At 34.9% G+C, this 25,709-nt stretch overlaps 2 protein-coding genes across 3 annotated transcripts; one reads left to right on the top strand and one right to left on the bottom strand.

Moving 5' to 3' along the window:
• Positions 1-164: 164 nt before the first annotated feature.
• Positions 165-5,889, top strand: Pola1 (DNA polymerase alpha subunit 1). Its single transcript, XM_026629403.2, has 10 exons — positions 165-304; positions 381-578; positions 723-907; positions 1,071-1,298; positions 1,404-1,979; positions 2,092-2,283; positions 2,415-2,672; positions 2,796-2,925; positions 3,011-5,458; positions 5,554-5,889. The coding sequence occupies exons 1-10, from the start codon at positions 289-291 to the stop codon at positions 5,778-5,780; spliced, it is 4,458 nt and encodes a 1,485-aa protein (XP_026485188.2). The 5' UTR covers positions 165-288; the 3' UTR covers positions 5,781-5,889.
• Positions 5,517-25,335, bottom strand: LOC113392692 (uncharacterized protein CG7065-like). 2 transcript variants are annotated; one of them, XM_026629234.2, is made up of 23 exons: positions 25,064-25,335; positions 23,325-23,536; positions 20,063-20,224; positions 19,617-19,734; positions 19,402-19,534; positions 18,949-19,102; positions 18,579-18,745; positions 18,111-18,211; positions 12,994-13,018; positions 12,750-12,810; positions 12,496-12,566; positions 12,100-12,211; positions 11,477-11,693; positions 11,072-11,225; positions 10,777-10,980; positions 10,538-10,618; positions 10,305-10,451; positions 9,653-9,929; positions 9,288-9,488; positions 8,202-8,360; positions 7,915-8,060; positions 7,494-7,776; positions 5,517-7,415 (listed from the first exon to the last, which is right to left on the bottom strand). In XM_026629234.2, the coding sequence occupies exons 2-23, from the start codon at positions 23,427-23,429 to the stop codon at positions 5,994-5,996; spliced, it is 4,500 nt and encodes a 1,499-aa protein (XP_026485019.2). In that variant the 5' UTR covers positions 23,430-23,536; positions 25,064-25,335; the 3' UTR covers positions 5,517-5,993. The 2 variants fall into 2 exon arrangements, with proteins under 2 accessions (XP_026485019.2, XP_064076929.1); XM_064220859.1 differs by lacking the exon at positions 23,325-23,536.
• Positions 25,336-25,709: the final 374 nt, after the last annotated feature.

Here is a 25,709-nt window from a genome sequence, read left to right as displayed (position 1 = left end):
ACATAATATTAAAATATTTCGCTACTACACTTTGCTAAAATGTATATAAAAAACAGTTAGTTTTACCCATAAAATATGTTTTATTTTTATAGTTTCAATAAAAGAAGATTTAGATAGGTACATAATTAAGATTTTAGAACGAAAAGTTATTTCGCGCCAATTCCTAATGTCAAGTATCACAACTCACTGCTTTTGATTATTTAGTAATTTATTATCTATTTGTTTAATTTTAAAACTATTTAATATAACGTTTTTTAAAACCTTTTTTATGATAAATAATTAAAAATCATGGCAGACTCTTTAGGTACGTGTTTCTCTAATCATATTCTTCACGAAAGTTTGCATTCAATATTTACAGATATTTTAAACAATACTTTCAGCTGGTCAGAGAGCTAAAAGGCAAAAAGTTGATAAACATGGTCGTATGACGGCTTTAGAAAAGCTGAAATTACTTAAAGGAAAGGGCTCAAAACATAAATATGATGTGGACGAAATGGAGAACGTTTACGATACGGTCGACGAGACAGAATATAGTGAGCGAGTTTTGCAGCGTCAAGAAGATGACTGGATCGAAGATGGTTTGTTGCTGTTATTATTGTAAATAACGTTTGTCTCTACTTTCTAAAATTGCGACTTTGGAAATAAATACTTTTCTTTGCTATATAATCTACCAAAGTAATATCAAAATATAATATATATATATAAATAAATTGTCTATATAGATGGCACTGGATATGTGGAAGATGGCAGAGAAATTTTTGATGATGACGATGGAATTGATGATACATATGTGGCAACTAGTAAGGAATCTGGTCGGGGACAAAAGAGAAAAGCCAAAGTAGCACCACCATCAGGGAAAGGCAATATAAGAAATCTCTTAGGAGCCATGCCATCTAAGAAAAAGGAGGTCAGCTTTTTGAAATATTAGGATAATAATCTGTCTAAATAAAAAAATGTGAAAATATTATTAAATGTGATGGCCCCATCAGTTTCATTCTTCAATCAAATTTAATATTTTTTATATTATAAATTTAATTAATTTCCATTACTTTAAACTAATTTAACTGTAGGATGTAAAAATATCAGAAGACAACATTTTATCAGACATCATGTCAGATTTGGATGGATGTACATCATCTGCAATCAAACCAAAGTCCTTCATGCCAAGCAAAACTAATATAATTGAATCAAACAAAAAAGAAGCACAAAACTACTTCAAAAACTTATCAAGTTCAGTAAAAAAACCTGCTCCAGTTGTTAAATTTGAGGAAACTGATACATATAAAAAAGAAACAAATGTAAGTAACTACAAAATAATAAATAGTGTCATTTCTAATTTATATAACATTTCTAGAATAACTTTTATCACTAACAAATATTAAATTTATATTACATTTATTCAGGATCAAAATAGTCTATTAGAAAAACAATCAAATGGTCACATAGCAAAGAAATCTGAATGGAATATAGATAAAGAAATAAAGAAAGAATTGGAAGACTCTGCAACTCAGAACATAGAAGAGTTTCAGACACAAGAATTAAATTTTGATGATGATTTTAGCAATGATGCTGCTTTGTGTGCTGTTCCTGAAATCAAAGAAGAGACTCCAACTGTCTCTAACACTATAACGGATGTAGCTGAGGAATTTTTGAATGAAGATTTTGAAATATTTCCAACTAAAAAGGAACCTAAGGAATTAAAACCTTTGAGCAGCAATTGGGCTGATCAGAATCAAAATCAAGTGGTTTCCACTGTTCAAACCGATGGCCAACTTCCAATTCAAACTAACAAAGATGGAGAAAAAGTTCTCAAATTTTATTGGCTAGATGCGTGGGAAGATAGATTTGTTAAACCTGGAGTTGTGTATCTATTTGGTAAAGTGTATGTGAATCCAGCAAACAAGAAGGCCGGTTGTACTTCTTGCTGCTTGGTTATAAAAAATGTTGACCGTCAGTTGTTTCTGCTTCCAAGGGAATATGTAAGTACTCATTTGTTGTATTTAAAAATAATGAATTATCTTAATTCCAATCAAAGCAATGTCGATTATATTCATATTTACTGTCTAGTTATAGCATTTTTAATTTTTTTAGAAATTAGATCCCATAACGTTGGAACCCACAGACCAAGAAGTCACAATGATGGATGTGTACCAAGAATTTAACAGCACAGTGGCCAGTGAGGTGGGCTTAAAAAATTTTAAATCTAGGAAAGTCACTAAAAATTACTGCTTCAACCTGCCCGACATACCTGCACAGTGTGACTATTTAGAAGTGAAGTATTCTGTAAGTTTATATGTATTAGAAGATATATGGATCATTTCAAATTATCTTCCTTGAAATTAAAGATCTAATTTGCAAATGAAAGTAATTTCTAAAGATTATATTCCAAGTTATTCATTCATTTTTATTTACAGGCTGCATTACCACCACCCCCAACAGGAAAGAAATATTTAACATTTTCTCACATATTTGGCACAAATACTTCATCTTTGGAGACATTCTTACTCGATAGAAAGGTCAAAGGGCCCTGTTGGTTAGAAGTGAAGCAGGTTGAAAATGTCCAAGCTAAAGTGTCATGGTGTAAGCTAGAGGCTACTTGTGAGAAAATGGAGCAAGTTAATGTGATAAGAGATGATAATGATCTTGAACCACCACCAATTGTTATTGCTACGGTAAGTTTTTTATACTATTAATATATTCTGAATATTTACTGCATACTGATAAGTAAATAAAAAGGAAACTGCTAATTTTAACTATCAAAATAATTGCTCAAATATTTCTTTTTAATTTTTTAGCTAAATATGCGTACTGTGACAGATCCAAAAACAAATAAAACAAAAATTTTGATATTGAGCTGTTTAGCACACAATTCCTTTCAAATACATAAGCCACCACCAAATCCACCATTTCATCAGCACTTCTGTGGTAAGTTTTTATTAAAATAAAAATATACTTATAAGAATATGTCAATTTACAAAATTATCTATTATCATGATCATTTAATTTACAGTAATGACAAAATGTAATGACATATGGCCACTTGATCTTAAACAACATTTACCACAGTACAAGGCAACAAGACTGACCAAATGTGAATCGGAAAGAGAACTTCTAAACTTTTTTATGGTACAGTTTTGGAAATTAGACCCAGACTTAGTTGTGGGTCATGATTTGCAAGGTTTTCAACAGGACTTGCTTATTGGTAACATCTTAGATTTACGTATTCCGAATTGGTCTCGCCTAGGACGTCTTAAGAGATCAGTTGCACCTCAGAGAAAATATGCAGCCAAGGACGCATTTTTAGGAAGACTGGTGTGCGATATAAAACTTTCTGCCATGGAACTAATACGAGCCCGAAGTTTTGACTTAGATACACTATGTGTAAATGTTCTTAAAATGAAAGAAGGTGATCGCGTCGATGTAGCCCTCGAGGACTTACCACGTTACTATGAAAGTACTAATGATCTTCTGCAACTTGTAACACTAAGTATGCAGGATGCTTCCTACATATTAAAAATCATGTGTGAACTTAATGTAGTACCCTTAGCATTACAAATTACTCAAATAGCTGGTAATGTAATGTCTAGGACTCTAATGGGCGGAAGATCTGAAAGAAACGAGTATTTATTGCTACATGCTTTTAATGAAAAGAACTATATTGTACCGGATAAAGTTTATGGAAAAAAAGTTGTAGTTGATGATGCAGATGGGGATGAACAAGAAGCAGGCTCTAATAGTGTACCAAAAAAACAAGGTAAAAAGAAAGCTGCATATTCAGGAGGTCTCGTTCTCGATCCTAAAAAAGGTTTTTATGATAAACTAATTCTTCTGATGGACTTTAACTCTTTGTACCCAAGTATTATTCAAGAATACAATATTTGCTTTACAACAATTAAAAGAAAAAATGGAACAGTACTTGATGACGATATAAATAACCTTGTTTTGCCTGGTCCAAATACTGATTTTGGCATCCTTCCAACTCAGATTAGAAAGCTTGTGGAAAGCAGACGGGAAGTAAAAAAACTAATGAAATCGCCAGACTTGCCACCAGAACAGTACATGCAATATAACATACGGCAAATGGGTTTAAAACTCACGGCTAATTCTATGTATGGATGTCTGGGCTTTACACATTCCAGGTTTTATGCCAAACCACTAGCAGCCTTAGTCACTATGAAGGGTAGAGAAATTCTAATGGACACAAAAGAAATTGTACAAAAGTTAAATTATGACGTTGTATATGGGGACACAGATAGTTTGATGATAAATACTAACTGTTTAGATTATGACTATGTTTTTAAGATTGGTAATGATCTAAAAAGAGAGATTAACAAAAAATACAAACAGATTGAATTGGACATTGATGGAGTATTTAAATATCTACTTCTTTTAAAAAAGAAGAAATATGCTGCTGTAATAATTACTAAGAATAAAACTGGTGAATTCACATTTACCCAAGAACATAAGGGTTTAGATATTGTTAGACGTGATTGGTCACAATTGGCAGCGGAAGCTGGCAAATTTATACTAAGCCAAATACTTTCTGAACAAACAGCCGACGAGAGACTTGAAAGTATTCAAAATCATTTAAATAAATTGAAGGATGATTTAGTGAGTAGCAAAATGCCATTATCCTTATTAACTATCACAAAACAACTTACCAAAAATCCAAATGAATATGCTGATAAAAACTCTCAACCACATGTCCAAGTAGCATTGAGGTTGAATGCTAAAAATAGTAGAAGATTTAAAAAAGGTGACATAGTACCTTATATAATTTGTGAAGATGGGACTGCTAACTCACCAACACAAAGAGCTTACCATATAGAAGAGTTGAAAAACTCTGAACATCTTAAAGTGGATTACAAGTATTACTTAGCACATCAACTTCACCCCGTCATATCACGTATATGCGAACCAATAGAAGGCATGGATCCGGCGCGAGTCGCCGACTGTCTTGGTCTGGACCCTTCAGGTTATCGACAAATTATTAAAAAAGAAAACTCAAATACTGAAACATACGAGGTTGAAAACGACTATGAAAAGTACAGACATTGCAAAGAGTTTTTGTTTGTGTGTGTAAACGAAAACTGTAAAAATGAAAATAGAGTTAGAGAAACATTTGTCAAATTGGACAAAGAAAATATAACGTTTTTAGAAAAATGTCAAAATCCTAAATGTACCGTAAAACCAGTTGATTATGTGGCTTGTATTCAAAACCAATTGACTCTACAAATGCGGCAGTACCATAACCAGTATTATGAAGGCTGGTTATCATGTGAAGACCCAGCTTGCGGATACCGCACGGTTCGACTTCCTCAAACATTTGCTGGTGGCTATCCTTTATGTAGACAGTGTGAAAAGGGGGTTATGTTCAGAGATTACTCTGAAAAAGATTTATATCTTCAGATTAACTTTTTTCATTTTTTATTTGATATTAATAAAAACAATACATCAAGTAAGTATTAATATATTTGAATTTTTAACATAAAGTGTGATGTATGTAAAACTTATAGTAGTACTACTTATATAAATATATTTTATTTTTTTCAGAAACTAAAATATCTGTACAAGTCATTACTGCATTTCAAGTTTTAAAAGAGACTGTTGAAGATATCCTGGCACACTCAGCCTACTCTATAATTAACTTATCGAAGTTGTTTAGGTTTTTCCACCTAGATAATAAAAATGGAAGCAATATTAAGTCAGAACCTGTGGAAATAGATATCATGCCAGAAACTGAACACATTGATGCTTTAATGGAAATGGGGACCTACTAGAACTAAATATGTAGTCTTATTTGTAAATACAATTATGTTTCCATTATAATGTACATATTATTTACAACAATTAAAATAATATTGAATTAAACAAATTTTATTACTTTTATCCTGTTTAATTCTTTATAATCAGGAAACTAAATATAACACTGTAAATAATTATGTGAAAATGCACATATTTTAAAGTAATCTTTCATTATATATTTATGGTTTTTAATAAAAACCTCGGCCACGACCTCTTGTTTGCTTTGCAAAACCTCTGCCTCTGCCCCTAAAGTTATTCTTCTCAAAATTTCCATATTTCTGCCCACCAAACTGCTGCGCTTGGTTTCCATCTTGCCTATTATTAAAATTGTCTTGTATTCTGTTACCCATAAAATTGCCTCTAGTACCTTGATTAAATGAGTTATTTGTACCTCTTGCTGTACCATATGGCTGATCTTGGCCTCTTGATCCGGGTTTGAAATTATCTAGTAAACTGGGAAGCCCCTGATTATAATTATCCTGAGGTTTTCTTATTCCTTGGTTAAAGTTGTTTTGTGATTGATTATAACTGTCTTGAAGTCCACGCGGTCCTTGATTATAATTATCTTGAGCTCCATGTTGCCCTTGGTTATAATTGTCTTGTGGTCCATGATTCCCTTGATTATAATTGTCTTGAGATCCATGTGGACCTTGATTATAGTTGTCTTGGAATCCTCTTGAGCCCTGAATATAATTGTCTTGAGGTCCTCTGGATACTTGATTATAATTTTCTTGAGATCCTCTTGACCCCTGATTATAATTATCTGAAGGTCCTCTTGATCCTTGATTATAATTTTCTTGAGATCCTCTTAAACCTTGGTTATATTTATCTTGTGGTCCTTGTGATACTTGATTGTAATTATCTTTTGATCCTGGTGACCCTTGATTATAATTTTCTTGTGTTCCTCTTAGTCCTTGATTATAATTATCATGTGGTCCTTGTGACCCTTGATTAAAATTAACTTGAGCGATTCTAGACCCTTGATTAGTATTTCCTTGATGTTCCCATGTTTCTTGGATATAATTATCTTGTGATCCACATGAGTTCTGATCACTACTATTTTTGAGACCTTGATTATAACTATCTTGATGCTGTTTCAAACCAAGGTTATGAAAATTGTCATGTTGTACATTAATTTGTCCTGTTATATCTGAAGTTTGTCTTGGCTCCCACACTGTGTGTACTTCAATTAGATTATTTTGGTTCCCACTATAATTTGGTATATTAGGAGTTCTAAGGAGGCCTTGTTGATTAGGCATAGTTTGAGTATTAAACAATTGTTGAGAATTTAAAAGAGGATTAGGTTTTTCAATCAATGATGGTTCAGGTAGATCACCAAAAGACCTTGGCTGTGTATTACTAGTAACAACATCAGATGCCGCTGCAGAAGTTGAAGTTGGAGCAGGTGTAGATTGCAAAGATGCTTGAACTAATGCTAAAAGGTCAGTTGCCGAAAAAATATCTTTTTTCACATCTTTCGAACTAGTTGTTGCTACATTTGACTCAACCACCTCAGGAGTACCTTTTGACTCTTCAAGAGACTTCTTAACTATTTCCATTTCTTGACGAATTTGATCTTCTTTTACTTTTTGTGTAGCAGATTTAAATACCTGTAAAGCAAATATAAAAATAAAACATTATTAAGCACTCAAATGATTTATCTAAGACATGATTTTTAGCAGACATACATCTTCAACAGTATAATCATCATCATCGTCACTTGCAATATTAATTGGTTTATTCTCGACGGAGTGAGGCTTTTCTTCAGTGGTAGGAGCGTTAGTGGCCGCAGCGCCTACATATTGCCTTAATCTCTCAACGCGATGTGGTTCACGAGCTTCAAGCTTTTTAAGATAAGCAATAAGGCTATGCTGCTCTTCTGCAGACAGTTCATTAAAATTCTTTAATAATGTTTCCAAATCAGAGTCAGATAAACCATCCATCGCATCAGGCACATCTTCTTTCTCAGCCCTGTAAAATAAATGTTGCATAAGGTTAATGGGTTAAAACAGAAATGTATTGGTAAAATATAAATAACTGTGTTCTGTATTTTTCGACTTAATATTTTAATTAGTTATATTTTCCTTGAGCAAAAGTTATCAAGCTTACTTCTTATCGTCGTAAGCGGACTGTAGCATTTGTAAAGCAGAAGCAGTGCTACCAGCGGGAGCCCGAGTCGACTCATCGTTAGCAGCTCTTGCTTCAGTTTTCCTCTTTGATTCTGCTTCTCTCTTCTTTGCTTCAGCCATTCCAACCTGAGATAGACATTTTTTTTTATTAAGCATGTTGCACTATTATAATTCTAAAGGCTAAAAACTAATTAAATCTGAACTATACAAACATATCATATGTGATGAAATATAATAGAATAAGTTATTATGATAAGTGTTGTTTACCACTGCATCGACAAGATGCGCGAGCTCTTCTGATGACACATCCGTCTTTCCCTGAGCGATGAGTGCGGCGGCCATCTGTTGTGCAATTTGTTCACGATCCACGGCGCCCACGCCCGCAACCGGCACTGCCTCTGCATTACTCTTTGCACTCGATGTTTCCTGTAACCGGAATCAGGTATATTGTTATATTAAAGGAGCTTTCATGAGATCAAGATTGTTTTCTGGGTTCGAATAACATATTAAGTAAAAACTAAAATACATTAATGGATTATTTTATTTTTATTTACCTTATTATTAATAATCATACATGGTAACTAACAAGGAATATATTAGAGTATTTGGCCTAAGGATGCTTAGGGTTTATTAATAAATTTTAAAAATACATAGTTTATTATTTTAGACTATTAAGATGACTAGAACTGCCGACACTTTTTACTCCAACGTACCTGCGCGGCCTTTCCGAACGGCTGGTTTCAGAGCGGCAATGTAACATAACGCGAACAATACACTACTCTTAGAACAAATAAGTTCGGTCCTTGTTATACTACTTACAAGTTAAGTATATTTTATAATATGGTGTAAGCCGCCTAGAGATGACCCAATGTGATACTTATGTGTACAATGTTTATATTTTGTGAAAATAAAACTAAGTTTATTATATATGTTAAGTAAAAATATGATTTGTACTTGGTGGACTTTGTGCAAGTATGTCTCTGGGTACCATCGACCGAATAGGTACCACCCAATGTTACCGCTAAGCAGCAATACTAAATATTGTTGTTTTCCAGTTTGAAGGGTCAGTAAGCTAGGGCTACAAGCACAAGGGATATTACAAATTTATTCCCAAAGTAGCACATTTTCGATAATAATAATGTCTATGGGCAATGGTGATTACTTACCATCAGGTGGCTCATTTGCTTCGCCTGCTTGCCTGTTCTATAAAAAATGACATTACTTTGGCGGATAAGTAAATACATAACTTTAAAATAAATCTTAAAGGTTTACTTTTTTACTTAATTGAGCATTCTGATATGTTATATAATTGGTTAATTAATCTTAATGTACTGGTGCGGTCAGTGAGCCTACCTGCTGCTTCCGCTTCTTCATGCGCGTGTCGGCCTCGTGCAGCGTGGCGGCGGCGCGCACGACGGCCGAGCGCACGGCGGCGGCCGCGCTGCCCGCCACCAGCCCCGCCTGCACCGCGCCCTTCAGCTTCTCCTTCGCAGTCTCGATCAGCACCACCGCTCTCTCGGTCACCAGCAACTCCTCAGATGAGTTTGCTTTGTCCTGTGACATATCTTACTTTTAAGTTTATTTACAGTTTTCGAATGTTTCTATTAAAGTCAGAGAGACTTGAGTATTATTAGTTAGAGATCATTTTTCAAAAACAATTGTCGATACTTTTTGAAACATGCAAAGCAACTTATTGATTGGTCAAGATCTAACAGTACCTTTTCCATCTTCAAAGCCTCAGCAAGTAAGTCGACGATCTTAGGACCCAAGCTACCGAGGTAATCTTCAAGCGCTACCAGCAACCTCAGTGTGGCGACCACGTTTTCTGCTGACCCAAAATCTTGCGGCGCGGAACCCTTGTCACGGTAGACATCGTGCCGACGTGAGTTACGGGATGCCACGCTACCGGTACGCGAACTCAGAGCTATGGGCGAGCGAGCATCCGGCAGCGAGCCCAGCGAATCGTCAGAATTCCAAGGGGATAAGCCGTCGTCACTGAGAAAGTATATATATATAAATCTTATATAAATACGTTAGAATCCGGTTATAACGACGGCAAAATGACGTACTAACCCGAAATCGTATTAAAAGAACTAGCAATTTTACTTTTTGTTTTTTTATCAAAATAATCACATACATTATGTGACATCACATTTTTGATTTTCACTATACTAAAAAGTTCGGACTGTATTATGCAAACCAGAAATAATATTTTTCATAGTGTCATCATCCATATTAAAATGCAAAAATACATTAAGCACTTCTGAAGCTTATAGAGATTCATGATACATTATGCGATAAATAAAAACAACAGTAAGAACAAGTTCATGAAATGCTAAGTGTGTTGGACGTATATGTAAAACAACGTACGGTTTCAGCTCTTCATCCGATATGAGTACGGTATCAGTGAGCAGCGTGCGCGCGGGGCTGTGGTTGCGCGGCGCCGACGCCCGACGCGACAGCGGGCTGCGCGCGCGACGCGCTGCGGGCATCGCTCCACGTCGACTGCTTTCTGGTCTATTATATTTTGTTGTATACTAATATTTTAGGCAATATACATTTTATAAACAAACGTTACTGCATAAACAATATCGTAATCTTACTTATGTATCGGACTGCGGGAGCGTGTACGTAATGAACGTAGCGGAGAGCGACGCCGCGGTGGCGAGCGACGGTCGGGAGACCTAAAGGTTGAATTTTTTTAGAGCTTACCAGTTTTGCTTCATTAAATTTGTATTTTATGAACATCTTTCGTTTTTTAAATAAATCCACAATGCTATATCGGTAATGTTAGTTGACTGTTGAGTTTGTTTTCATGAAATAAGCTTTTCTGACGATTTACCTTCGTTCTCTATAATCGGGTGTTCTGCGTTTGGTCTCCGGAGAATTCCTCCGATGAGGAGGTGAGCGTCTCCTAGGTTCCGGACTTCGCCTCCTAGGCAACGGAGATCGATGTCGCGGTTCTGGTGACCGCCGACGATCCGACGACTTGTGACGATCAGGAGTCCTACGATGTTCAGGTGTCTTTCTACGCTCTTGTGACTTCCTATACAATAAATAAGATTAAAATATAAAATCTACTCTTATACGGCCTCGCACGTCTACCTTTCGCTCACACTAGGCCAGAACAAACATACTTGCTGTCGACACGATCGGGCGGTGTGAGTCGCATGCGTCGATAGATTTCAGTGACGGTTGCGCGCAGCTCCTCCTCGTGCAATTCTTTCATGCGCCCCGTCCAGAATACGATCCATTCCGGCTTAAAGTCGTGCTTGGTCGGGTCTTTGCCCTCTGTGACGAAAGAAAATGACTTTATTTATACCAAGATTTTGACTTGCTTATATATCATAGTCACTACAGACTCAATTAATTATATGCTGTGTTTTAATCAGATTTTGAATACTAGTATTTCAATATAGTAGTTCTTGATCACAATGATGGCAAATTGTTTGTTGCTTTACTTTAAATATTACCGGTCAAGTTAATGAGATAAGAGGTAAAGTCTAGTAGTTGCATGAAAATATGAACGCATCAGTACCCACCGGCCTGTATTTCCTTGTACCGTCGGTTCCAGAACTTCTTCCACTCGTCGGGATAGAAGGGATGCTTCTCCGGGTTCTTCTCGTGGTAGGCGAGCGCCTTGCGCGCCAGCTCCTCGGCCGAGGCGCGCTGCTCGGCCGCCAGCTTCACCTTGTACTCGTAGTTGGGCGCGCGCGGCGCGGCGCGGGCCGGCGCGCTGGCGTGCTGGCGCTCCGCTGTCTGAGCAAGCGAAGTTACTATGAAGCCTACACCTATCAAGACTGGTTTTAACATTTCAAGCTCAGAATTTTTTTTCAAGGCCCTTTGCATTTAGTTTGTCTAGCAATATTTACAAGCATTAAGAATACTATTGATTTTCATATTTATGACTCTGAGGGATTCTATGCAAAATCTTTAAGAATTTATTTTTTCGCAATCACATACATTGTCATATTTTAATTGAACATTATGTCGATAATGTAGTAAACTTTGTCCGCTATATTATAGACAAATTATTCTGCCATCTTGACCTTTAAGTTTTTATAAAATGTAACAATTAATATAATTATATCATAAACTTTTTAAACTGTATACTTGTTATATACCCTAATTTTTAATTATAAGTGTCAGGCGTTATATAATTTACCTTCTCTCGAGACTTGGCCTTAGTATTCCGTATGGCAAAACGTGAACGGAAAGAACTCTCCGAAGTCCGCTTGTCAGGGTACGGCTCATAGCGCTTCGACTCCAATTTACTCCTAAGGGTATTAAAATGACACATTAGTTTTTTAATATACAAAATGTTATTGTTTACTATATCAGAAAACAGGCGTGCGCTTAATTACGTGCAGTTACTTAAAGATCGACGTCACTGTGTAATAGGCATATCATATCACACTGCCAAATGTATAAAGTGGACATCATATTTTTCGTAACTTTAATAATCTGAGGTCGCCGTTCGAAGGGACACGGCAATGTGAAACACGCTCGAGGCGCGACCTAGAGGGTGCACAATGCAGCTAACAGTGCAACAGATGCCGACCTGCTGTCCCGGCGCGGCTCGGGCTCGTCGCTGACGTCGGACAGCGCGTCGGCGGCGGGCGCGCGGCGCGCCTGCGGGTACGGCAACACACGGTTAGCGAGTGCTTATGGTCACGTATGCGTATGATTAAAAGGAATGGAAAATTTCACTATTTAAATTAAAATAGAAACATAAAACTATACTAAATGCGATGATGGGTACATTTATAAGCTTCTTGAAATATTTAATGACAAAATCTAAAAAAATATACTTACATTATAATTAGGTGGTTTAGATGGTGCGGCGACGACGGGGGGGGACGGGTCACGAGCTTTTCTGAAATGTTGAACACTATTAAAATATAAATATTAATGGAAGTGTAAATTTAAGGAGTGTATTTACAACTACTAGAAAAGACAGCTATTATTCTATAATAAATTTAAAGTTGGATTTAACAAAAACCTGAAATTAATTATATTTCTTAAAAAACTCATAAATAAATAAAGATAGCAAGCTCACCTTCCACTAATCTTGCTTGATGAATCTATAACATATAAAAAAAGTAATTGTTAAAAATAATTGAAAACCACCTATTATTTGGCATGTGACGATGCACAGCATCCGTGAGAGTGCGTTGTCTACTTCCCTTTCCGGTTTCTTATTTTTGAATGGGGATATGACGTCACGTCCGTCCCACTCCATTTGTTAGGTCCCAGGATGGCAGCTTGCCATTTTGCTTTCATAGCGTCGTTACTTCTCTTAGCGTTAACATCAATTTTTTGCTCAGTGTGTAAAATTGTGTTCTTTTTGTAATTAATTCGGTTTTTTTAGATAGAAATATTCTATTGTGCTAACAAGTGTTTTTGCTATTGTTATTATGAGTAGTGAAAGTGAAGTGGAAAATGTACGCTTGGACCATAATGGTTTCGAGCAAGTCGCTGGTTGTAGCAACCAGTCTATGCAAGCGCCGGTTTTAGAACCGGCGTCTAACAAAAGGAAACGACAAGGAACTGGAAGCGAATCAAATTTGTCTTCTTCGAATTCCTCTGACAGTGAGTCAGACAGTAGACGGAGGAAGCGGATCAGGTCTTCGAATCAGCTTGATGCTTTGACAAACAAGGTCAGTGAGCTTACCAATATTTTATTGCAAAATATTTATCTACCCGCATCTCGGGCATCAATGCCTTCGATTAATTTATTGAGTTCTCTTCCTCCGGATAATAACCAAACAACTCAATTACTTACTCCTGCACTTGAACCCGTAGCAAGTTCGTCAGCAGCACCGTTTTGTTTGAAACGGCCTGTAATTGAATCATCTGGTGCAAACAATACCCCTTGTCTTTTGAGTTTAGGATTAATTAATACTTCAGTAAAAGACCCAAAGGTGCCTCGTAAAAATTATCCAAAATTTGCAAAGATTCGGGGACATTTCGTGGAAGGATGTACGGTATGCTGACCCTTTAAAAGTGCATATTGCTTCTCCGGGATTTATGGATCTAGAGGTGAATGATGAACTCAGGCAATTTTTAAAGGGTAAAGACTATTTAGCATCCTCGGAAAAAGCACTGGCAGCCATGTGTAATGCGTTAATTACACAGCGTGAGCTTCTTAATAAAAATTTGCAATGTTTAGTTGATTGGGCGGCCTCCGCCGACACGGTGCTGTCTGCAACTAATCTTTTTGACAAAATAAGTGAATTATTTCAACCAACTTCAAAATTTCACAAAGTAAGTGAAGATATTATGCAAATGGTCTGTGGTAAGCGTGCCGAATATATTGAAAATCGTCGGGAGCGTATCCTGAACGAATTGCCAAATAAGAACCTTCGCGAGGGTTTGCGTAAAATACCTCCGAGTTCTAATCATCTTTTTGATGAAAATCAACTTCGGATTTACATTCAAACTACGGGCGGTATTGATAAGTGGTTGCGTCCATGGTATCATACAGGAAGAGATTCTAAGAGTAATAACAAGTCTCTTATTAAATCTACCAAAAAGATGAATAGTTCAGATTTCGTCATGGAAAGCTCTAATCCATCCTTTCGTTCGAGAGTCGATTACCAGAATACAAAAAAGTCTAAATCTCACGCGGGTTTTACAAGACAAGAGTATAACCCCAAAAATAGAAAGCCCTTTAAAAAGGATAAACTGCAGATCAAGAGACAATTCGATAAGTGACTATTGGCCATACCGCAACAAATTTTACGGGGGCTGCCTTCGAGCGCATCGAAGGCAGTGGCAGATGCTTGGAGCTCCGAAGGCCCTTCTCGATATGATTACGGGAATGCGTCTGCCATTTACCTCCAAACCATTGTTAACCAGTCTTTCAACAAAGGTTCTCGATCGCTTCCAAACCCCACTGTCACCAGAAATGACCGACCAAGTAAAAATATTACTGAAGCAGAGGGTTCTAGAAGTGGTCAGTCATCATCACCACGTACCCAGTTTTCTATCAAAACTATTTCTAGTCAAAAAGAGCGACGGCTCAAACAGGCCCATATTCAATCTGAAGCGGTTAAACCAGCACATTGCACACAAACCCTTCAGACTAATATCACATTTCCAAATACCCCGATTTCTACAAAAGGGCGATTGGATGGTGAAACTCGACCTGTCATCAGCCTACTTCCATGTAAGGATCAGGGAATACCATCGAAAGTTCCTAAGACTAGTTTACAATCAACAAGTTCTACAAATGACTTGCCTTCCGTTCGGACTATCTTGCGCTCCGAAGAACTTTGCTGCCTTAACCAACTGGGTGGCACAACATTTGCGCAATCAAGGTTTGAGAGTGGTTGTTTATTTAGACGATTTCTTAATAGCGAATCAATCGGAAGCAGCTCTTCAATCCCAAGTAGAGTTGGCGATAAACAAACTCAAAGTGCTGGGTTGGACTATCAACTACGAGAAATCTGTAATCAAACCATCTCAGGAAGTAGAATTTTTAGGAATAGTTTGGAACACCAAGTTGAATTTCAAAAGTCTTCCAAGAAAAAAGATACACAAGATATTGTCAATTTCATATCGCCTGAATCAAAAACGTACAATATCACTCAAAGAAGCGCAAGGTATTTTGGGCTGCCTAAATTTCGCCAATTTTGTAGTCCCTCGAGGGAGATTACACTGCCGTCAGCTTCAGTTACAGTCCAGGGTGCTAGCGAGATCATCAATGAAAGAAATGAACTTGCAAGCTACAGTAATGAAAGATCTCAAGTGGTGGATCAATACCATGGAGATGTCGCAGCCAAAAACAACGTTGCATTCGAAACAGATTCATCATTTTTTGACAACAGATGCTGCAGATTTTGGATGGGGAGCTCAAATGGACGATCAGACAGTGTCAGGCAAATGGAGAAAAGATCAGATGCAATGGCATTGCAACCGCAAAGAAATGTTTGCCATAATAGCAGCTATAAGGCATTTCAGGTTACAAATACAAGGGCGTCATCTGATTTTACAGTCAGACAATCGAACAGTTATCTCATATATTCAAAAAGAAGGCGGCACACGATCGATAGCTCTTCTCAACCAAACATACCAGCTTCTAAATTACCTGGACAAGTGGGATATCACGATGACAGCAGAGTATATTCCTGGGAAATTCAACGACATCGCCGATCGTCTATCGAGAGGGAAACAAGCAGCCGAGTGGCACCTATTGAAACCTGCTCTCAATGTGATATTCCGCAGGTTTGGAGTACCACAGATAGATTTGTTTGCCACAAAAGAAACAAGAGTAGTACAGAATTACGTTTCGAGCAATTGTCAGGACTCCTCAGCTCTATTTTGCAACGCCTTCAGTCGTCCATGGCGGTTTCAGCTAGCGTGGGTATTCCCTCCGCCGAGTCTCATCCCACGCGTGCTGCAACATCTCAACACGGCTCAAGGAACCTTTTTGATCGTTGCGCCAATGTGGAAGAGAGTATTTTGGCTTCCGGATCTCCGCAGGCGAGCTTTATGCAAACCTTTGAAAATCCAACTGTTATCTCAAGTGCTGGTGGATCAAACGACGGGCTTGCCACCTCCCCGAATTCAAGACATAGAGCTTTTCGTCTGGAAAATTGGGGCTGGGAAGATATAATTCAGACTTGGACTGAAGCTGAAAAGAGATTGCTTAAGTCTAGTTGGAGGGAATCTACGCTTAAAACATATAAACCCGCTTGGTCTAGATGGGTGAGGTGGTGTAAGCTAAATGATTTTGATTTTAAACATCCGAATGGAGTAACTTTATCAAGATTTTTGGCCTTTTTGAGCTTAGAAGAAAAATTAGCTTATCCTACTATTCTCCTACATAAATCAGTAGTTCTTACATTCGGAAAAGTTTTAAATAATGAAAATTTGAATTTACATTTTTTAGTCAAGCATATTTTAAAAGCTATTTCTCTCCGTAGCCCAAAAACAATAAAACCTCCAATTTGGGATCCAAATGACTTGATTGTCTGGTTAAAGAACAATCCACCAGCCACTAATTCATTATTTGATGCTTCACGACGATTAGCATGTCTTTTGTTACTCGCATCTGGTAGACGTGTTCATGACCTTACATTGTTGAAAATAGATTCACGCCATTACTTTGATTTCGGTGACTATATAGTTTTACATCCTACATTTGGCTCTAAAACTGATACAGCTACGTACAGGCAATCAGGTTGGAAATTGAAAAGACATTCATGTACCAGGGTTTGTCCGGTGTACTGGTTAAGGAAAGTGATTGAATTAGGCACTGAACGGCGTACGCCCAGTTGTGATAGTTCCCTATTTATAACAATTAGAGGTTCGAACCGAGCAGCTTCTCGTACTGTGATAAGTGGTTGGGTAAAGTCAGTTTTTAAAGATGCAGGTATTGTAGCTTCGGCAGGCAGTTTCCGCTCTGCCGTCGCATCCTTAAATTGGTTTGAACATTTTTCTATTGAAGATATATTAGCGCGAGGAAACTGGCGCAGTGAAAAGACTTTCCTTAAGTTTTATTGTAAACAGATAATAAGTAATTCGAAACCATCTCATTATAATTTTTCAAATAATTTTGAGCCTGTAGATTAATATATTGATTATTCAATTATTTACTATTCGTTAATTATCTATATCTTTAATCTTCTTAAACACCTGTGTTTATTGTTTTGTTTTTTTTGTTGAAATTAATATATACATGTGGATTGTTTTAGTGGATATTATATAACTCAGTTGATTATTATATTCATCTTGTCGAAGTAAATATATGATTATCAAATATACAGATTTTATATTTTATATTATGTTCTCAGTTTTCACATAGCGTCGTTTAATGGTCACCAGGAGATATAAACACGTCTCTCACGGATGCTGTGCATCGTCACATGCCAAATAATAGTACAAGTTTTACATAACAGTGAAACTTGTATTATTGAGCAGAGACGATGCACAGCATCCCAATAAGGGCTCCTGGTGAGAGAGCCAGAAAGCCATCCTGGGACCTAACAAATGGAGTGGGACGGACGTGACGTCATATCCCCATTCAAAAATAAGAAACCGGAAAGGGAAGTAGACAACGCACTCTCACGGATGCTGTGCATCGTCTCTGCTCAATAATACAAGTTTCACTGTTATGTAAAACTTGTACTATTATAAAAAAAAAAAATTGTAACATTTTGAAACACTTACCAAGAGACGTTATTAAATCTGCATCGACAACTTCCTCGAATGTACAATCATCAGTTTCACAGAAGTGGTAGCCTCGAAAGATCCATTGATGAATTTGATTTCTGAAATTTGAATATTACAATCAATAAATAACAAGATTATTGTTATGACGATCAAATTATTTCCTATGTTGAGGACGGAGTTGAAAACATAGGAAATGCAACAGAACAATAAATGATGAGGTTATTAATAAGGAATTAAATTATTAATAAGGAAGAAATTAAAGGAATATAAGTGAATTAACTCAATGTATTTTAAAACTACTTTATTTACTGAGCTCAAACTTATTCTTAATCGAGGAGCATTACTCTTTCCCGAGCTTGGATAGAAATCGAAATTCGGCTTCCGTCGAACAGATCTTTATAGACTGAGACCGAACCTTCGGCTGAGCTGTATAATGTCGTAGTATTTGTTATTGAGCATTCGTACCTGTCCTTCTCGTACTCCTCCTTGTCGATGTTGATGGGGTGCAGGCGGCCGTACTTGTCCTGTATGCGCGTGGCGAGGCGGTTTATGATGACGGCCACGCCCTCGCGGTACTTGGCGTGGCCGCGGTACGGCGTCAGCAGCGTGCACGCCTTGTTGAAGTGGCGCAGCTGCGGGCGCAAGGGGAGGGATACAGCGTTACGTTTATTCAACTAGCTGAATTTAAATGAAATTTAACAATTTTTATTACATTCGTTTTGGTGTAAAATATAAGCAATCATGAACAAAAAAAAACGATGTACTAAAATTGTCTAGTAGTTAACAGAACTTTAATTAACCTAGCAATATATGTAGTATTGAAGAGCTAGCTTACGAGATAGTTGTATCGGTGCCAAAAGCATGTGAGATGGTTGACGATCGTACGAGGGTAGCCTTGCTTGATGCATAGCACGCAGATGTACGAGGGCTCGTGGTGCGCCTGCTCCGGGGGGTGTTCCACCAGATACTCTATACCGAGCAATGGCGCCCTGGAAATTGTTTAATGTTTATTTATTTATTATTTATTGCACACCAATATTTAAAACTAAATTTAACATTTGGATTAACAAGTTACATGAGGTGCAACAGACCTATATGTGTGTGTTTCTCTTGCAGGCAACCTTTGAGCAGAGGACTGATATTATATACTATATATTTTATGAATTACAAAATAGCAACATTCAAACACCACATGCTACATTGACCAAAACACATTACTAATATTTACATTTGGAAGCGCAAAAATGGTTCATATGAGATATAATAGAGTAGTAAAAATAGCACGCACTTGACGTTATCTAGTGTTTCCTGGATGTGGCAAACCACGTTACGGTACTTCTCATACTTCAGATCCAGTTCCGACGGGTTCTGTTTGTAAATCTCTACCTCCTCCGCCATCTTCTGCAGCACTTTCTCCGTCGCTGTACATTATTAAAAACAATTTTAGCATAAACTTATTTTTCGTTATAAAATGTATGAATTAATAGGTAATGTTAACATTACCTGCAGTCTTAGTATTGCCTTTTTCACTCAACACATATGGATGTTCCTCAAAAATACTCAGTGGCCAAACATTCTTCATGGAGAGCTTAGTTTTATGCTTCTTTCCCGATATATGAGTCTGTAATAATAATTATAATTACCTTTTCCAACCATAAACCGAGATGCTCTAGAGACTAGAACACTGAAATCTTAACTTAAGATTGCGGCGAACCCTAACTTAATTTGTATTTTAAATTCAACTCTTGCTCAGCGGAGAAGGAAAACATAATGAGCACATTTGTAATGGACCAACCCGCAGTGGGGCAGAGTAATGACATAAGCCCAAAGATTATTTTGAAGAGGAGAGAAAGCCTTTGCCCATAGCATGGTCATTATTAACTGGCTGATACATAACTCTTCCAACTTTCGAAAATAAATCAGTCGATGAATAATTAACAAAACATTACCTGTAAAATGCTCTCTCCGCTGCACATAGCCGCACACGGATAGCACAAGTATATCCACTTGCCGGAGATATCGCGCCCGCGACGTTCCACCATACAACGGAAGCTTCCATCTTCAGTCTTGACCTTCAAACTGTTTAGATGTTGCTGGAACTCTTGCTCAGCCTGAAATCGAATAATTGACTATTCGTTTCCTATTAAATATAAAATCTAAACCTCCGATTTCAATGCGAAATTTTGGTTTAAACTTGAATAAAAAAAAACGAATGGTTTTGGAAAATTATAGCAGATTACACAATTATACACATTCAGGGATCCGAATCAAAAATAAAAGAGACAAAAATTTTATCCGTTTATTAAAATTAAATGTTTCGATATATTTTTTGGTTGTTAAACATACTTACCGGAATCCGTTTTTGAAAGTAATCGCGAAAAACAATAAACACATCGCGATATATAACTGTTTACAGAATTATGTAAGAACCATAACCAACTGTATGAAGCGAAGTATCTTTTTTAACGTAACGTAACTCACTCATGAATTAGATCTCAAAGGACCAAATTTCGATAGGACATTATTCAGAAGAGTAACTTAGCGCTCAAAAAAGTGTGAACAATAATTCATACGTTCTACGAGTTTGTGCTTACAAGTCCGCTAGTGTGTAACACAATCTTTTAAACTACTGTTTGCCTAGTACCCGATTGGACCATAATCATTACAATTAAAAATTTGAAGTTTAGTGTATTGCTTTCTTTGTATTCTTTTTTTTATTGGTAACTTTAAGTCTCGTCAGTACCTTCAAAACAAAAAAAAACTTGGTTGATAAATAGAGAAGAGAAAGATACCGAACTATTATGGCTATGCTTATTGCCTCTCCGCTCCAGGATCTGCGTATAATGACAATGTTTCCCGTACCTTAACCACTTCGAAAGCTAGAAAAGCTCGTCACAATTTTCCTTCTTCGAATACACAATTTAAATTTAATTTAGAGAATATAAACAAATAACATTTATGAAACACATTATATGTAGACACATATATTGTTGGGAAAACAAATTTAATTTTGAGGAATAAATGTCCATTATGTATATATAAATCAAATTTTATTTTTCACTATACTAAGATCACACAAACATCTTTTACCTTCAACAGGAAGTAGTAATAGCATGTCCCTTTGTAACGAGGAGTCTTTATATTTTCCTGATATGTGTAAAGCATGAAAGCTGCAATATTTCTTATGAAGTCTTCTTGTTTTGAAATAACTTTATTTTTAATAAGCTCTTAAATAAATAAACTTGGTGCACATAAACAAATACTTCATATTTGTTTATGGGATATTATGTATTATAGTATTCTTACAGACTAAAATAGGTGTTTAAAATGTGTTGATGCTTTCAAAACTGTAAATAAGTAATGTCTCCTTTTAAAATGAAGACAACTTTAAATTCATTTTGGATAACAAAATAGTAAGAATATAAGACCAGAATTTATAATTACCTATATTATTTGTTAGTTAAAATAGTCTATTATATGTCATTTTTAATATGTTAAGTTTAAAGTTGAATCTTTGACAATGCCAACACTCTTTTTCTTAAATACCATCTAGAATGTTTTAAAGCAATTTCAAAAAACTTAATTATGATTTTTTTTTATGAAGTTTTAATATTATAAAATGTTTATCCCTCCCATAAAATCCCTCTTAAATTATGTAACTTTTCATATGATAAACGAAAGCACTGTTTATTTTAATTTATTATAGGAAGTCAATTTGGCAAGAAATACTAACTATTCCTTACTCTGTCATGTCATGCCAATTATGGCAACTAAGATTTTAAGTCTCTTGTACCTGTAAATATACTGACTCATTTTAAATTTTTCTTTTAATAAAAAAAAATATAAATGTAAGCTAATCAAAATGCACTTAAATCATTCTTACGATTAATTAATTGGGCAAAGCTATTCGTTTAGAAGCAGTGATAAAACTAAAAGCATCTTAAAAAAACTATTTGCACATTCTAAAATCATTTTTTCATTTCAACAAAACAGTTTTTGAAGCAATTACAACCTCATACAGGCTCTTAAAATATAGTTAGATCTTGGTTATGTTAAGTGACTTGAGGCACTAAGAGTTTCGTTAATAATATGAGCCTGAATGAAGCTGTTATCGTTTTGTCTGAAAAAGCTGTTTCTGAATACAGTTGATAGTCATGTCGCTCCAAATTAAAATGTTCTATTCTTTTGTAGTTATATGTCTTTCAAAATCTTTCTTACGAGTTCATTAGAATGTCCATGGTATGCTTATTATAATTTGGAAAACATTTATTTCATTTTATCCTAAAATAAACACTTAAGAAAACCCACTGTAGAATCTTTCGATTACACAGACACACGTATCAGACATTTACTTCAATACACAATTATTAAAACTAACCACCAATTATTGTAATGTTTTCAAATGTACCAATTTGCTTATAGCCAATGTAACATAAAAAACTATAAATATTTTTCATGTAAATATGTTTAAAGAGTAGTATTTCACTGTATTTTACTGCTATTGTTTACTAATGTCCTAAAGTCTACTCAAAATGTCACACTCTAATTAATCACTTTAACATAATGAGATGGATGATTAAATATACAGCTTTATAGAAAAAACTGGCACAGATTAGTAGTTTTTTTTTTATAAAATAGGTAATCAGATGGGCAAATGGGACACCTGATGGCAAATGGCAAACACTGCGCATAAAAATTACCACTGTAAGGGGACCATTCCTTACAATGTTATTAATGTAACACCAACCTTGGAATTAAGATGTTATAACCCTAGTAACTGTAGTTACACTAGCTCACACACCCTACAAACTAAAAACCCAACAATACTACTATTGCTCTTTGGTGGTAGAATATGTGATGAGTATCCACTCATATTGTTGATGCTTAATGTTCAAATGTTCAATTAAATATTTGTTTCTCTTAAGTCTTTAATATTTTAAATTCTTTTTTTGTCTCTATATTACAAATATGTAGGTCACTAGTATTAATTAATATTGCCTTTTAAACTTTCTTTCTAATAATATATTTAGTAGAATATTTTATAGTTAGTCGATACAGGAAAATTCAATTAATTTATTAAGAAACCTTAAAAAATGTTTTCAATCTTTGCAGATTTCATTTTATATAATTAAATATATGATACAGGCATTATAATTATTAAAATGAGTCATATTTTAATTATAATCAAATAAAAAATGAAATATATCTTACCTTAGTACAAACAGATGTTGATTCATCAACTTCAAACTTTTTAGGTACTTCTATTACAGAATCTTCATAGCCCTCTGCTCCGGGAGGGCAGTCCGGTAGGTCCATCTTGAGACACTAAACACTTGGCAGTTTATGACCACAGATTAATCATAAACTTTAATCACTTATATTTTTTCAATAATTCTTCTTTCTTCAGTCTTCAAACACGGAAACTGGAAAATACATCATTGTAATAAGCATATTAATATGTATAGTATGAAGAACATTATTATGGTAAAAACAAAATGATACTTACACCAGCATTCACATTTAGGATACTTACTTAGAACATGCATGCTTGTATCATCACTATGATTATGCAAATGCATTTAGTGATTAAAATTACCTATATTACATATCTTTTTTCACAGTAAACTTGTAGTATTATGTTTAATCTTAAATATAAAATATTCAGAACTAATTTATAACTACACTAACTTACATAAACAGCTGCCATATAGCCAGTCCGTTTGTTTTTTTTGTAGGGATTTAAAAATATTTAATTGTTTGAGTACAATATAATGTACTAATATTCCTAATTATTAGTATATAATAAATTGTTTATCTAAGATAATTGTTTTGTTCTGATTTTTCTATCTGATTATTCGATTGTAATGAATATAATATCAAATCTAATAAGAATAAAGGAACTTTAAATATACACTTCATTCATCGTACATACAACCCTTAAATATTTATATTACTTATCTTAATCCAATTTAATCAATCTCATATTATTTTTTGAATACAAAGTTAATCAAACTTCTACATACCCATTCCTACAAGAAACATTTAGTTGAAGAGTATTATTCATAGGTAAAAGTATTGACAATAAGCATCATTTAATTATTAAAAAAATAGATAGTTATTAATTAAATTACACAGTTGAACAGCAGGTTTTAACCTACATAATCCTTCCTAATAAATACTTCCATGATGGTGATATCACCATCTCCAAACTCCCATACATATATACGTATGGGAGTTTGGCTGTGTCAAACTCCATTCAAAACATGTTATGAGTTATACATCACCCCACTTTGTGATTGTTTGTTTTCATAAAGTGTATACAAATTGTTACTTGTTTAAGTAACCCTACATAGAATCTATTTATAAAATTATGTTAATAATTAAAACCCAACAACCTAATGTTCTACAAAATAAATATTTTATAAAAGAGTCCTCAATTTGTTTTACAATTAATACAATTTCACAATTATTAAACTGATTTTTATTTTTGAGACTGTAAAATAATAAGAATTTATCTTTATATACAATACTAAAAAGACATTTATACTACAAATAGAGAATAAATATTAACTTCAGAATATTTAGTCCTCAACATAAACGTGAATAACATTATTTAAAATACCAGTTTTTTAACACACGGAGTGTTAAAAACTGGTATTTCACACCAATCCGTTTATCGTTATACACGTTTCTAAAAATAAGTTAAAATTTTCACAAAGTACTTACCACTATAGGCTGTTAAAGACACTCACTTAAAATAATTCAAAAAAAAAAAATTATATTAAGGGTACGTAAATATTCATGACCCGGCAAACTGTTTATAGTTCGTATATTGAAATGTCTTTCGTGTACAAAGTATATGTATTATTATTAATTAGCATCAGGATCTAAACGTATTAAAACACATTTTTTCATACTTTTATTAAATCATCTAAGGTATTGGTACTGACCTTTAAAAGTCGCAGTGATGACTTTTTCGCAAAATTTTACTGTGTTCGAAATGTATACCCAGTTGTTACATGAAACCACAGGATCCACTCTGCTAACATATTTAATTTAATATTAACAAAATAACTAGAGTAGTTAACTAAAGTTCCAACAGAATGGATATCGCAATTCACCATATAATATTCAAAATTCAATATTTTATAAAAATAAAATATTTAATACACCAACAGCTAGGATAAAGAAGCCATTAGCCAATTTATTATCCATAGACAAAGTGTAGTGGTTATATATTATATCCTCTGTACCATAGACCTGATAAAAATACCATCTAACCATGAACACGACCATCCATTGACAATTAATTAGCATAGACTAAAAAAATCATTATAATGATAGCCCTACACGTTACGATATACAACTACATATTGGAGGATTTTTAAAGCCATGAATGATGACCGAAACATTACACATTTGAGCCAGTAGAGTCTAAAAGAATAAACATTACCTCTATAACAATATAACTGAGAACAATTTTTAATATTTTGTTAAAGTAAGAAATATAAATACAATTAAATATTTTATCCAGTATTATGATATATCTTCGAAGACGATTATCTTTATTTCTTGATATTATATAAGTAAACTGAT

This window comes from Vanessa tameamea, chromosome 5, assembly GCF_037043105.1.
Source record: "Vanessa tameamea isolate UH-Manoa-2023 chromosome 5, ilVanTame1 primary haplotype, whole genome shotgun sequence".
NCBI classification, from domain to species: domain Eukaryota; kingdom Metazoa; phylum Arthropoda; class Insecta; order Lepidoptera; family Nymphalidae; genus Vanessa; species Vanessa tameamea.
This window is presented reverse-complemented; position numbering and strand designations above follow the sequence as displayed.